This window comes from Papio anubis, chromosome 1 (genome assembly GCF_008728515.1).
Source record: "Papio anubis isolate 15944 chromosome 1, Panubis1.0, whole genome shotgun sequence".
In the NCBI taxonomy this organism is placed as follows: Eukaryota; Metazoa; Chordata; class Mammalia; order Primates; family Cercopithecidae; genus Papio; species Papio anubis.
The window spans coordinates 155,941,860-155,955,306 of record NC_044976.1 but is presented as its reverse complement, the minus strand read 5'-3'; the positions used below and the strand labels follow the sequence as shown (position 1 = coordinate 155,955,306).

General features: G+C 42.1%; 1 protein-coding gene across 2 annotated transcripts in view; it reads right to left on the bottom strand.

The window, feature by feature from the left end:
* Positions 1-12,617, bottom strand: part of NUCKS1 (nuclear casein kinase and cyclin dependent kinase substrate 1) — a 37,091-nt gene extending 24,474 nt beyond the window's left edge. For both annotated transcript variants that reach the window (XM_003893218.3, XM_009188791.2), the window contains exon 1: positions 12,303-12,617. In XM_003893218.3, the coding sequence (XP_003893267.1) occupies positions 12,303-12,319 (17 nt within the window). In that variant the 5' untranslated portion in view covers positions 12,320-12,617. The remainder of the gene's footprint in view (positions 1-12,302) is intronic.
* Between the last annotated feature and the right edge of the window lie 830 nt (positions 12,618-13,447).

Below are 13,447 nucleotides of genomic sequence, written 5' to 3'. Positions count from 1 at the left end.
ATATCCTGATCCTGCTATTTCAGCATATTATTTATCTTCCCCAACTTCTTATCAACTGCAAATTTAATCAGCACACCATCAGTGTCCTCATCCATATCATTAATTATAAGATACGCCAAGAACAGAACCCTTTCAGGCATCAGTGGAAAGTCTTCCAGGGTAACTATTTATTTGCCAGCCCTCTCTGGGTAAGGCTGCTCAGGCAAAGTCCCTCACACTGAACTATCATTCTGCCTGTATTTCTCCATCTTACAAGGACCTTACGTGAAGCTGTCAAAATCCTTGTTGAAATAAAACCACGGTATTTTCACAGAATTCTTTTGCTCTAATAAATTTTTTAAAAAGGAAATTAGTTCATTTAAATCAGTGACAGTTAAACTTTTGAGCAGTAAACACTTTTTGTTCGAACAAAATCTTCCCAGGAATCATAAAATCGAACACAGCTAATCAAAAGTATTTTAAAAGTATACATTTGTCTTATAGTATCATATTTTAAAAATTATCTCATTACAGAATTGCCCAACCTGTGTTCTGCCAAAATAGGTTTTCTAAGAATTTACTGGTAATTATCAATTGGATTTTATCAATATTACCTCCCCAATAAACATTCAAAATGAATTTTAATGTGAAAAACTTTGAAAGTTCCACATTAAAGAAAACTGCTAAACTTTACTTCCAAAATTGTATTTATCTTTTTTTTTTTTTTTTTTGAGATGGAGTGATCTCAGCTCACTGCAACCTCCGTCTCCCAGGCCTCAGCCTCCCCAGTAGCTGAGATTACTGGCGCCCGCCATCATGCCCGGCTAACTTTTTTGTATTTTTAGTAGAGACAGGGTTCCCTCATGTTGGCCAGGCTGGTTTCAAACTCCTGACCTGAAGTGATCTGCCTGCCTCGGCCTCTCAAAGTGCTAGGATTACAAGCATGAGCCACCATGCCCAGCCTATTTATTTTTAAAAGACAGGCTTTTACTGTCACCCAGGCTGGACTGTTGTGGCTCACTGTAGCCTCCAGAGTACCTAGGACTACAGGTGGACACTACCATGCCCAGCTAATTTTTTTTTTTTTTTTTTTTTGTAGAGACAGGTTGCCCAGGCTGGTCTCCAACTCCTGGGCTTATGCAATCCTCCCACCATGCTGAGATTACAGGCGGGAACCACTACGCCTGGCCCAAAATTATACTTAAAATTTGAGCCAGGCGTGCTCACTTCAGTAACACATATACTAAAATTTGAGCCAGGTGTGGTGGTCCACAGCCCATACCTGTAATCCCAGCACTGTGGGAGGCCAAGGTGGGCGGATTGCTTCAGCCCATAAATTTGAGATCAGAGATCAGCCTAGGTATCATGAAGAAACTTCATCTCTACAAAAATAAATACAAATAAATTAGCTGGGTGTGGTGGCACGCACCTGTGAAGTCCCAGCCATTCCAGGGGCTGAGGTGGGAGAATAGCTTGAGCCCGGGAGGCTGGAGGTTGCAGTGTGAGCCGAGATCACCACACTGCACTCTGGCCTGGGTGACAGAGGGAGAACCTGTCTCAAATAAACAACTACATAAAATTTGAATCAAATGTTTAAGTTACCTGCAAAAGCAAACATTATGAAGACTACTGATCTATAAGATATTCTTTTTGTGTGTGAATCCACGGTGACTTTTAGTAGTAATTATAACAGCAGTTACTTCAGATATTTGAAATATACTAGTTACTTTGTCTAAATCCTCATTTAATTCTCACCCTAATGTCACAAGAGGAGCTAATTAACTGAGGAAACTAATGCTCAAAAGGCCAAGTAACTTTACTGCAAGCCATTAAGTGGTAAAAGAAATTTTCCAACCCAAGTCCTTCCAAACCTATAATCCACACATGCCACTGTTGATGCAGCTTCTCAAGCCTTCCTTTCCTAAGTCTTTACAAATCTAACTCTTCCAAATAACTGATGCAATTAAAGTTGCTGCATACCAAATACTGCTACCTTCCCTTTAAAATTTGGAACATTTACCTCTTTCCACTCTTCCCACCTCAAAGATGATTAAGAAATCTCACATGCAAGATTTTCTCAGCATGTAAAAACAATTGAGGGCAGAATGCCTGAACACAACTCAAATTTTTTTTTTTTTTTTTGAGACAGGGTCTCACTCTGCAATGACAGCTAATAGCAGCCTGGACCTCCTGGGCTCAAGCGATCTTCCCACCTCACCCCCTACTCCAGTAGCTGGGACTACAAACACTGGCTAAATTTTTTGTAGAGATGGAGTTTCGGCATATTGCCCAGGTTAGTCTCAAACTCCTGAGCTCAAGTAATCCTCCTGCCTCAGCATCTTAAGTAGCTGGGACTACAGTTGTGCAACGCCATGTCTGGCTGACTTTGTTTATTTTTTTTGTAGAGATGAGGTCTCCCTATTGTTCAGGTTGGTCTCGAATTCCTTGACTCAAGTGATATGCCCTCCTTGGCCTCCCAAAGTGTTGGGATTATAGGTGTGAGCCACTGCACTGGCCACCTCCAGGTAATTTCTTACAATAGCTTCACTTATCTTGACCTTTAAGTTCCTTTTGGCCTAAAATACATTGTTTTGACTGTATTTTACATCATCTAATTATTTACTTTAGGTTTTTTTGTTTTGAGAGAGTGTCTCCCTCTGTTGTCCAGGCTGGATGCAGTGCAGTGGCATGATGATGGCTCATTGCAACCTCTGCCTCCCAAGTTCCGGCGATTCTCCTGCCTCAGCCTCCCCAGTAGCTGGGATTACAGTTGTGCACCACCACAGACGGCTTTTTTTTTTTTTTTTTAATGTTTAGTAGAGACGGGGTTTCACCATGTTGGCCAGGCTGCCCTCAAACTCCAGGACTCAAGCAATCCACCCACCTCGGTCTCCCAAAGTGCTGGGATTATAGGCGTAAACCACCACACCTGGCCCATCCTATTCACAATTTAAAATATCAAATTCCCTCCGGTTGTGGTAGCTCACACCTGTAATCACAGCACTCTGGGAGGCGGACACGGCAGGATTGCTCAAGTACCAGGAGTTCGAGACCAGCCTGAACCACACGGCAATACCCTGTCTTTTCTAAAAAAAAAAAAAAAAAAAAAAAAAAATCAGCCAGTCGTGATGGCACGCGCCTGTAGTCCCAGCTACTTGGGAGACTGAGGTGGGAGGATCGCTTGAGCCCAGGAAGCTGATGTTGCAATGAGATCAGGCCACTGCATTCCAGTCTGAGCGACAGATTGAGACCCCGTCTCAAAAAAATAAAACAAATATAAAATTCACAACAAAGCCACAAGATATGAGAAAGCAAAAATAAAAACAAAATCCCCAATAGTATTATAGAAAAGAGTTCCTAATTTTTCAAATCGGATGTTTCTAATTTCTGCAGAAAACGGAGGTGGGTAAAGGTGTTCTGAATGACTAAGCCAGACACATTTACTAGATCACAATTTCCTACTAAGTATATATATATATATATATATATATATATATATATTTTACCAACTTGTTAATGGGTTAGCCCTATGAATAAGTATTAACTCTTATAAGGCACTCCTTATTCCCAAGACTCAAGTTACTTTATTTCACAACTTACCAGGTTCAGTTTCACCGTATAGGAAAATGTTTTCTTTTAAAGTCACACACTGCTGGGCGTGGTGGCTCACGCCTGTAATCCTGCCTTCAGAGGCTGAGGCGGGCAGATCACTTGAGGTCAGGAGATCGAGACCATCCTGGCTAACATGGTGAAACCCTGTCTCTACTAAAAATACAAAAAATTAGCCGGGCATGGTGGCGGGCACCTGTAGTCCCAGCTACTCGGCAGGCTGAGGCAGGAGAATGGCGTGAACCTGGGAAGTGAGCTTGCAGTGAGCCAAGATCGCGCCACTGCACTTCAGCCTGGGCGACAGAGCAAGACTCGTCTCAAAAAAAAAAAAAAAAAAAAAAAGTCACACACAAATTTCAATGAGCATAAGATAAAGTATTTGACAAATGAAGTCAGCTAGGTTAGATTTTTCCTAATGGAAGCTTAGTGTAAAACCTATGCAACTGGAGACAGAGAAACCTCCAACGTGTGAGACTGAAGGGGTCTCAGATGCGCAATTACTGAGTAGAGTCCCATCATCTTGGAAACCTCGGTGGTATCTTCGAAACTGTCTAACTCAAACGCTAGGGACAAACCTGTAGCCTGACAAAGTTAGGTTTATTAACTGAATACAATGAAGGACAAGCACATCAGAGAAGTGTGGAGCATCTCACATAACAGAAAAAGTTACAGAAGTTTGGAGAAGTGTAGAAATAAGATAAATGAAGCAGTATCTTGATAGACTATAAGCACAGAACTGTGTTAAAGGGATCAATATCAGGTCTGAACTGCAGAGTGGAACTAGGGTCCTATTTCCTGGGAAAGAAGTTAGGGTAGATGCAGAATTTTATCCAAAGCTCTGAAGTTGTAAATCAAAGCTAGTTTTCTGTGTCAAAATGACTTAGATCTTCCTGACAAAGTGTGATGTTTCATTTTTACTGATAGAATTCCAAACAGTAAAGTTTCTGATAGTCTCTGATTTTACAGAACCAAGTTTCTCTGTAAGAAAACAGTAGTCACTCAAGGAAGAGGGGTTGTTATGAATCTCTAGAGCTGCAGCAAGTCTTTGGAAGATAAGCAGCTGTATGTTATCCCAGCGTAAGAGATAGCAGGACCGACTTTTACTCTTTCAGTGGAGCTAATATTTAGTTTCTTCAGCAGTTCATTTCCTAAGTTATTTTATTGTGACCTAGAACACTCCAACCAAAGGTAGCTGGAAAGGAAATCTCCCTGAAGATCGCCTTGCTTAGCACAGAACTGAACAGATACACAATTCAAATAATAGATAATACCTAAGAAGCACCTGAAAACTGCAATACCTAGTTGAAACACTCTTAAGCAGCCTGTGGCCTCTTCATCTAAAGTGTTTCAAAGACTTATAATTAAGACCATTTAGTTATTTTACAACATGGCAGTATAACTGTATAACGATTAGTTTCACTTCCTAGAATCTAGACAGCAATAATTTTTTCCCAACAAAACAAAGGGATGCCCAGTTTGACCAAAGTGGTCTTGTGCTAAAAAATAAAAGGTTTCCTCTTGGGGCCGGGCGTGGTGGCTCAGCCTGTAATTCCAGCACTTTGGGAGGCCGAGGTGGGCAGATCACGAGGTCAGGAGATCGAGACCATCCTGGTTAACACGGTGAAACACCCGTCTCTACTAAAAATACAAAAAAATTAGCTGGGCGTGGTGGTGGGCGCCTGTAGTTCCAGCTACTCAGGAGGCTGAGGCCGGAGAATGGCATGAACCCGGGAGGCGGAGCTTGCAGTGAGCTGAGATGGCACCACCGCACTCCAGCCTGGGCGACAGAGCGAGACTCTGTCTCAAAAAATAAAATAAAATAAAATAAAAAATAAACAAACAAATAAATCAAGCTTTCCTCCTATTATCCACAACATGCGAGTCTCCTAGGTGCAGTCTCCAGTCTCAACAATTCAAATAGCTACTTCTGAATTTAGAGTAATACGGTCACTTTCCTTTTACAGCTAGGAATTGTTTTAAAAATGCAAATTAAACACTTTTCAGCATGCTCAAAACTTTTTAAGTTCAAAGTTTCCAAAGTAAACCATTTGGCTATGCAGATTGTAAATCATACAACTCTAGAGAGACAACATTCACGTAGATTATAACAGGTGCAGTATCCCAGAGTTACACAGTATGGTGACTATTACATTTTTGGGGAAAATAGGTCAAAAAACCCCCAAAAGCAAAAACCTTTATTCAAAATTAGCTTTATTTAACTAATGGTGCTTTTTGGGCTAGAAGAAACCAGTGAGAAAAAGCTTTGAAAATTGTAAAATGCTTTATTAACTGCAAAATACTATTACTCCAATGGAGTTCAACATCTCCATTTGCATTAAGTTTTACAATAGGCATTACACCTTTTTCAAATGCAATGGTTTTTCCTTTAGTCTTTCAATATGTTGACTCACAGAAACAGATTGTTTTGTTCTTGGGACAAACCCTACTTGATCACATATATTTTTAATACAGTTAAGTTCTCACTTAATGTCACCGACAGGCTCTTAGAAACCCGGGCCTTAAGCGAAATGTTGCACAAGACCATTCTTTCTCATCAACCTTGTAACAAAACATTATTCAAGAACCTGCCTACTGTATATCCTTTTGCTTAAAGTTAGAAGTTTCCAAGAGCCTACTGATGAGTGAGTTATTGTACGCATTGGTTTCAGTTAGCTAATAGTCTGTTTAGCATTTTTTGCATCCATATTTTTATGTAAAATGAGTCCCTCATTTCCTTTTTGTCCTTTAGGTGGCTTTGGAATCACCTAGTCAAGGGGAAATGCCCTCATATTTTGAAATGTATAAACTTAAAACAATGCCACCTAACATTTTCTAGGCAAAGGCTCACACTAAACATTCCACTGGTTTTTCCTCCTGTCAGGTCTATCTCCCATTAATCTCTTCACATTTTCTCCTCTTCCTCCCCAGAAAATTAGGCCTCTCCACAAAAGTTGTATTATGAACTGTAACTTGCTCCAAAGAAGACAAAATGTGCTAACACCGTGACAAAGTGTACCCTGTGACAATGTCACACTGAAAAGATCACGAACTGGCTTTGGGTTGGTTCACAGTAGCATTCAAATTCCTGCTTCATCTCTTAATAGTTAGGTGAACTGTGTCAGTTACTTTATTTATCCTAGCCTCAGGCCTAACATATGAAATGAGGATAACATATGCCTTGAAGAGTTGTGCATGATTTCGAAATATGTATAAAGTATCTGGTGGAATTATTTGGCACCTAAGAGTTGCTCAGTAATTGATAATTCTATTAAGCGAAGAAGTGTTTTTTTTTCAGCTCATGCTGTTAAATGTCCTCAATCACCAACCCACAATTTCGAAATCCAAAAAGTTCTCAAAATTAAGTATTTTCATAACTTACATGGTGGCAAAACATGACGACCTAAATGTGAGGCCTTTCATATCTGTGTGAAAATTCTTAAATTCACTAGAGATTTTTTTGTTTTGTTTTGTTTTTTGAGATGGAGCTCTTGTGGCCCAGGCTCGAGTGCAATGGTGCAAGCTCACTGCAACCTCCGCCTCCCGGGTTCAAGCGATTTTCCTGCCTCAGCCTCCCAAGTAGCTGGGATTACAGGCGCCTGCCACCACGCCCGACTCATTTTGTATTTTTAGTAGAGACAGGGTTTCTCCATGTTGGCCAGGCTGGTCTCAAACGCCTCAGGTGATCCGCCCGCCTCAGCCTCCCAAAGTTCTAGGATTACAGGCGTGAGCCACCGCGCCCAGCCCTCACTAGAGATACTAATGTGATTGTTTATAGGAGTACTATTCTAAACTAGTGATGGTACATTACTATACAGTACACGCATCCTATTACCTTTTGGGAATTCCAAATTTTTCAATAATTTAAAACCACATATGGTCCCAATGGTTTCAAACTAGGAATGTGGACTTCTAAACATTCTCTGTAGAATCAAATACTGTAAATACAAAGAGTAAAAAGGATATTTATGCCATCTAAATCTGGCCTATTATCTCTACACTAACTCCTTGGGTTCAAAGTCATCACTAGTAAACTGAAGGAACTGGACTTAAGTTCTTTCTAGCTTATTTATTTTTTTAACTTAGTACTGTTAATTCTCTCTCTCAGCCTGGACAACATGGTGAAACCCTGTCTACAAAAAACTAGCCAGGCATGGTGGGCCACACCTATAGTCCCAGCTACCGGAAAGTCTGAGGTGGGAGGATGCAGTGAGCCTGTCATCACACCACAGCACTACTGCCTGGGTGACAGTGAGACCCTGTCTCAAAAAAACAAAAAACAAAACAAAACAAAAAGTACCTCTGAAAATTATTTTAAATATTGAGTTGAGCAAAAATGCTCATGTTAAACATTTTGGCTGTTTTTCCTAAAATGTTTTATACAGAGAGCTAAAAATCAATGTATATAGAATGTATTCACCATTGAGGAGATACTAAATAAAAAAACTTGACCATCTTCACACTGAATACTAGGCAAGAAAGATGAGTACCATGGAAAAAAATGCTAGTTTTGTATTCGGATCTGGGCTCAAACCTTAGCTCTGCTATTATAGCTCTGTAACTGTAACATATTCTTTAAGCTTGTTTTGTCATGTTACATGGTGATAAAGAAAAATACTTGTTACAGGGTTGTAGTAAGGATAAAACAAAGTGAAAACCTCTAGCACAGTTCCTGACTCTGCACTTTTTCTCAATGTTTGTTAAGTTACTCTGAAAACATTTTAAACATTGTAATTTTCAGATAATTAATTACATGTATGTTGAGCAAAAGTGAATACTTTTCTTATAAAATTAACTTCCCGGCTGGGCCGGTGCTGTAGCTCATACCTATAATCCCAGCAATTTGGGAGGCTGAGGTGGGTGGATCACTTGAGGTCAGGAGTTCGAGACCAGCCTGACCAACATGGTGAAACCCTGTCTCTCCTAAAAATAACAAAATTAGCTGAGTGTGGTAGTGGGTGCCTGTAATCCCAGCTACTCTGTAGGCTGAGGCAGGAGAATCACTTGAATCTGGGAGGCGGAGGTTGCAGGGAGCCGAGATAGCACCATTACAGTCCAGCCTGGGCAACAAGAGGGAAATCCTATCTCAAATAAATAAATAACTCCCCCATTATTCAGGTGTTGTAAATTATGTAAGGTATCTTTGATGGCATGTCTTTGAAGGAATTATGTCTTCTTAGAGGAAAGTGACATGTAATTTTAAGAAGTATAGATCCAAGGTTAATAAACTCACACTTCACACATACACACACAAACTACAGAAGAGAATGAGCCAGTCTCATCTACAACCATATTAAACTTGTGTCTTCGTGTGCACATTTGATAACAAATTTTGAATTACCTTGAATTTTCAAGTTTCTAGTTTTTCTCTTTAGCTGAGGACTTCTTGAAACTAACTGTTTTGGGGGAGAGAATATTAATTTTTAGAATCCAGGCATGGCCCAAACAATTCTCTCTGAATAGAAAGCAAACTGGAATCCTGGCAAAGCAGTTAATTCTCAACATTACTTGTAAACATGACAAACAATAAAATAAATTTTATAACAACTTGTAAGAGCTTATGTTTGCACATCTAAATTTTCAATGGTAAGGTTCCTTACAATCTCAAGTGTTAAAAGACAAGGTATCAAGCACACTTAGGTTACAAGGAGAAGCAAAAAGATTGATTTGAGCAACCTGGATCACTTTCAGTAAGGGAGGAGGATCTCTGGAGAATGTAACAAAGCTGGATTTCAAGAAATCTGGTTTCTAGTTTGGGCAAGTCAGTAAATCTGAGCTTTCTTTCTCATCCCTTAGAAGTAACGGCATTTTCCTTCCTTCCTCACAAAGCTGACTCATGAAAGTACTTTAAAGTTAAAAATGTTCTACACTATGTTCTTTAATCAGCACTAATAACATTAATATTGATCGGGCAGAAGGTACGGTGATCATGCGGGTGGGGACCAGCAGAACTGGGAGTTGGGAAATCCAGGTTCTCGGCTCAACATTTGCACCTGCTAGTTCGTGATGCAAGGCACCTCACTTATTCAGGTCCCCATTAAACTAGGTTTAATAAAGTGAGTTTGCCTAAACCTCTTCCTAGCTCCAAGACTAATTTTAAGGTATTAATTTGAATCCAAGGTCTAAAATATTTGAGCTCTCATTTAGAAGTCAGCCACTGCAAAGGGTAAAGACAGCAATCTTGTATGAACAAAGTTAAACATAACGTGCTAGACAGAGGTCTATGCTAAGCCATGCAGTAGCCAAAAGGTCCACCATACCACCCTTCATTTGGAAACTGATGTTAAGGTGCCACTGGTACACTTCCAAATGCTCTTAAAATGTTTAGGTTCATATTAAAATAAAAATGGATATTGTAAAATGAGAACCAGAAAAGCTCCAAAATCATACACAGGCCTAAGGGCAAAAATACCCCAAAAGACTACACAGTGACAATATTTTCCAACTTTTGCTTTTTTGTTTTTAAAACAAAGCTGATGATTCTGAAATCAGGTCAAGTCTATCACTTTTTTTGTTGATGTTAAATGCACTAACACAGATTCTTCAATTATACTTTGAAACAACAGCATTTCCCTAAGTCAGGACTTTTTTATTGCAAAATTTAACAAACCACCAAACTCAAGTTTAATTATTTCTGCTTTATTATTGGTCATGAATAAAGACTTCTTTTAAAAAATAATTACAAAGAGAATTTATGACTAAAATATACTCGGTAACCAACGTGCTCTGAAATTAATAATTTGAAAATGGCAAAAAACAAACAAACAAAAAAAAAACCAGCCCACACATATTAACTTCACTCTTCAATTAGGGGTAATAAACAAGGTCAAAATTAGTTTAAACAACATACTGAGTAAGAAAAAAGTTGTGAAGTCCCAATGCCTCCAAAAAACTGATAGAATGTGCTTAATATATATATCCCCACATGGTAACATAAAAAATCCAAGTTTTCCAGTAAAAATGTTCTGTTCATGTTCCAATACCTAAATCTGGGAAAACAAATTCAGGCAGATGAGATAAGAATGTCACCACAATAAAATAAAGTCATCAAAACTTAGTGAATTAAATTTTAAAAGGTAGAGAAAAATAACCTAATTTGACCACACAGTAATTACTTCCAGAAGACAAAAGATCCAATCCAGGTAAAATAAATCTTTATTTTATTGTATATTTTACCTGATCCTAAAGAAAATATTCTACGTGAGTTGATGAGATACATCGGTCAAGTTTTATGCCAAGAAATTATGCATACTATAACTCTGAAAGAGCTATCTAGACTCCTTACCAAAAGGCCAGCATAACTTTCAGAGTAGAGATCGTGAGTTACCACAGATGCTGATTGAAACAGAGCTAACAGCAGCTCTTTCTCCTCATTCCCACCCCGTGTGTAGAAGTATGCAGTCCCATGCCACCACCAGTTGGAGGATGATCTAGTCTGGAGACAGAACGGTGTAGAACAAAACCCTTTCCACGGTCCCAAACCTCTCTTTAGAACTCTAATTAAAGATACTTCCGTTTCTCACACAACTTGGAATGAAGAGGAAGCAACAACTGTTAAAAACATTTAAAAACTAAGCCTTTATCTATTTATTTAGAAAACACACTATGCAAAGAAGCCAATTCCTTACATTAAAAATATTTATTTGCAACAGCTCTCCTTTTCAAGGCCTCAACAGATTAGACTAAACCACACCCCTCCATAAATGGCACATTCCATACAATAGCCTGGAGGATGGCATAGGACGATTCCACCGACCGCTGGGGGAATAGCAAACTTGTTGAAATTCCGAGAATGGAGTCTGATGGTTACCCGAACCTAGCCCTTTTATTACTAAAGTCACTCGGGGACAAGAGGGTTACAAAAATATCCCGAGACGCGTACGCGGGTGAGAGTGGAACGAGAACCACACGGGATTTGGGCTGTGCTGTTAACCCGCACCTCCCTGAGTACGGACATTTCCCCGAGGAAGGACATTTCTAGTCGGAGAGAAAGAGCGAACTTTGGGGTTAACTCTCTCAAAACTCCGAGGTGGGGAGAGAGGCAGCAGTCCATTATTTTCCAGGATCCAGTCCCGAACTCTCACTTCTGCCCGGGGGGAAAAAAACGGGTCCCGCCCACGTTCGGCCCAATCCGGGAGGCGGGGCCTGCAGCGACCCCGAAGGACAGACGCGGGGCCGGTTGGGTGTGCTGCCCCTCCCCCTTAGCCTGGAACACCCCCGTCCGCTAGAGAAAAAGGGCTCAGGGCCCCCACCCCCGCGCCAGTCGCGGGAGGAAGGGGCAATACGGGTGCCTCCGCCCCTCCTCGCTGAAGGTGGGGAGTGGAGCTCGAGTCCGCCCGCCTCCCAGGGCTGGCTCCAAGGGGACGGCCCCGAGGAGGTGGGGCCTCTTGGGGGCGCTGACTTCACACCCCTCCCCCTCCGGCGCTGGCGGTTCAGGGACACCCCGCCCGCTCCAGTGCGGTGGGTGGGGGAGGCAGCTGAGCAGACCGGAGCCCTGCAGCGGCGCGGGGCGGGGAGGGGCGCGCGCTCGGGCGCGCAGCCGCCACCCCCGCGCGCCAGCAGGGCCCCCCACGCGCAAGGGTGCGCGCGGGCCCCGAAAGGGAGGAGGCCGCGCGTGGCACCGGAGATGACCGACTCTAGCCTTCTGTCCCCCACTCTTTTCACCACTCGCCCCCAGCCCCCTCCAACCCGCTCCAGGCCTCAGACTCCGCACTGACCTGACAGGCCGCGACATGTTCGCTGTCGAAACAGGACCGAGTCGAGAAGCCAAAGACCAGGACCCCCCCCACCCCGCGCGCTCGGCGCCCCACCCCCCCCGAACTTCAGCCGATGGGACCGCTGCTGCCGAACCCCGAGCTGCTGGCTCCTCAAACTCCGCTGCTCTTTGGTTCAGGGCTCCTGGAACAGACGAGCCCCCCGCTCCCCCGTCTCTTCAAAATGGATGAATCAAACCAGCCGAAAATGCGCCAAAGCCGCCGTGCAACCAAACCCACTAGGGTTTGTGCGCTCCTCCCCAACACGCCTGCTCATTGGAGACTTCTGCCAGATGCGCCCAGATCATTAGTCCGTTTGAATCATCACGTCTTCCAGGCCCCGCCCTACTCTCTGACAGGCTCCACCTTCACCGTGGGGTCCTGTTAGTCAAGATGCTCTGAGAGCGCACGGCCGCAAAACAAAAATGGTCGCTGCTTAGCCCGCCCCCTGGCTTCCACTCCAGAGTTGCAGATTCGTCTGGGGTCGTATCTTAGAAAGACTAGAAAAAAAGATTTGTATAGAGTTCAGCGTTGCTCAGTGTTAGTTTAATGGTGTTTCACCTCGTCCGCCTTGATAACCTAGAAAATCCTCTAATAGCAAAACCTGTGGGGTAGGTAGCAGATTCGTCACTAAGGGGCTGCTACAGAATTGGAGGGAAATTCCTTAGGTTCAAAAAATTTGACCTTAAACCTGCAAGCCCCTTACCCTGGCTTCAGCATTAGCCCTCAGGGACCTAATCAGGCTGCTGGAGTAAAGAGGCAGGATCATAATCAATGAATATCTTCACCCCCAATTTCCATTCTCCATTCTGGACCTTGAGATCCACCTCAGGGTCATTAAAGTCCCAGTCTGGTACATTACTATTTTAAGAGTCAGGTGTACAATAACTAAAAGCATGAGCTCAGGGGCTACAAGGTATTTCAGTTGGAATCCCAGGTCCATTACTTAATAGTGGTATAACTTTCCTTCTCTGTGCCTCAGTTTCCTCATCTGTAAAATGGGAAACAAGGGTACCTAACCCCATAGGCTTATTAGTATTAAATGAGTTGACATATCTATCAAAAGCCTTTAGGATAGTCTCTGGCTCACAGTAAGTGCTATGTAACTG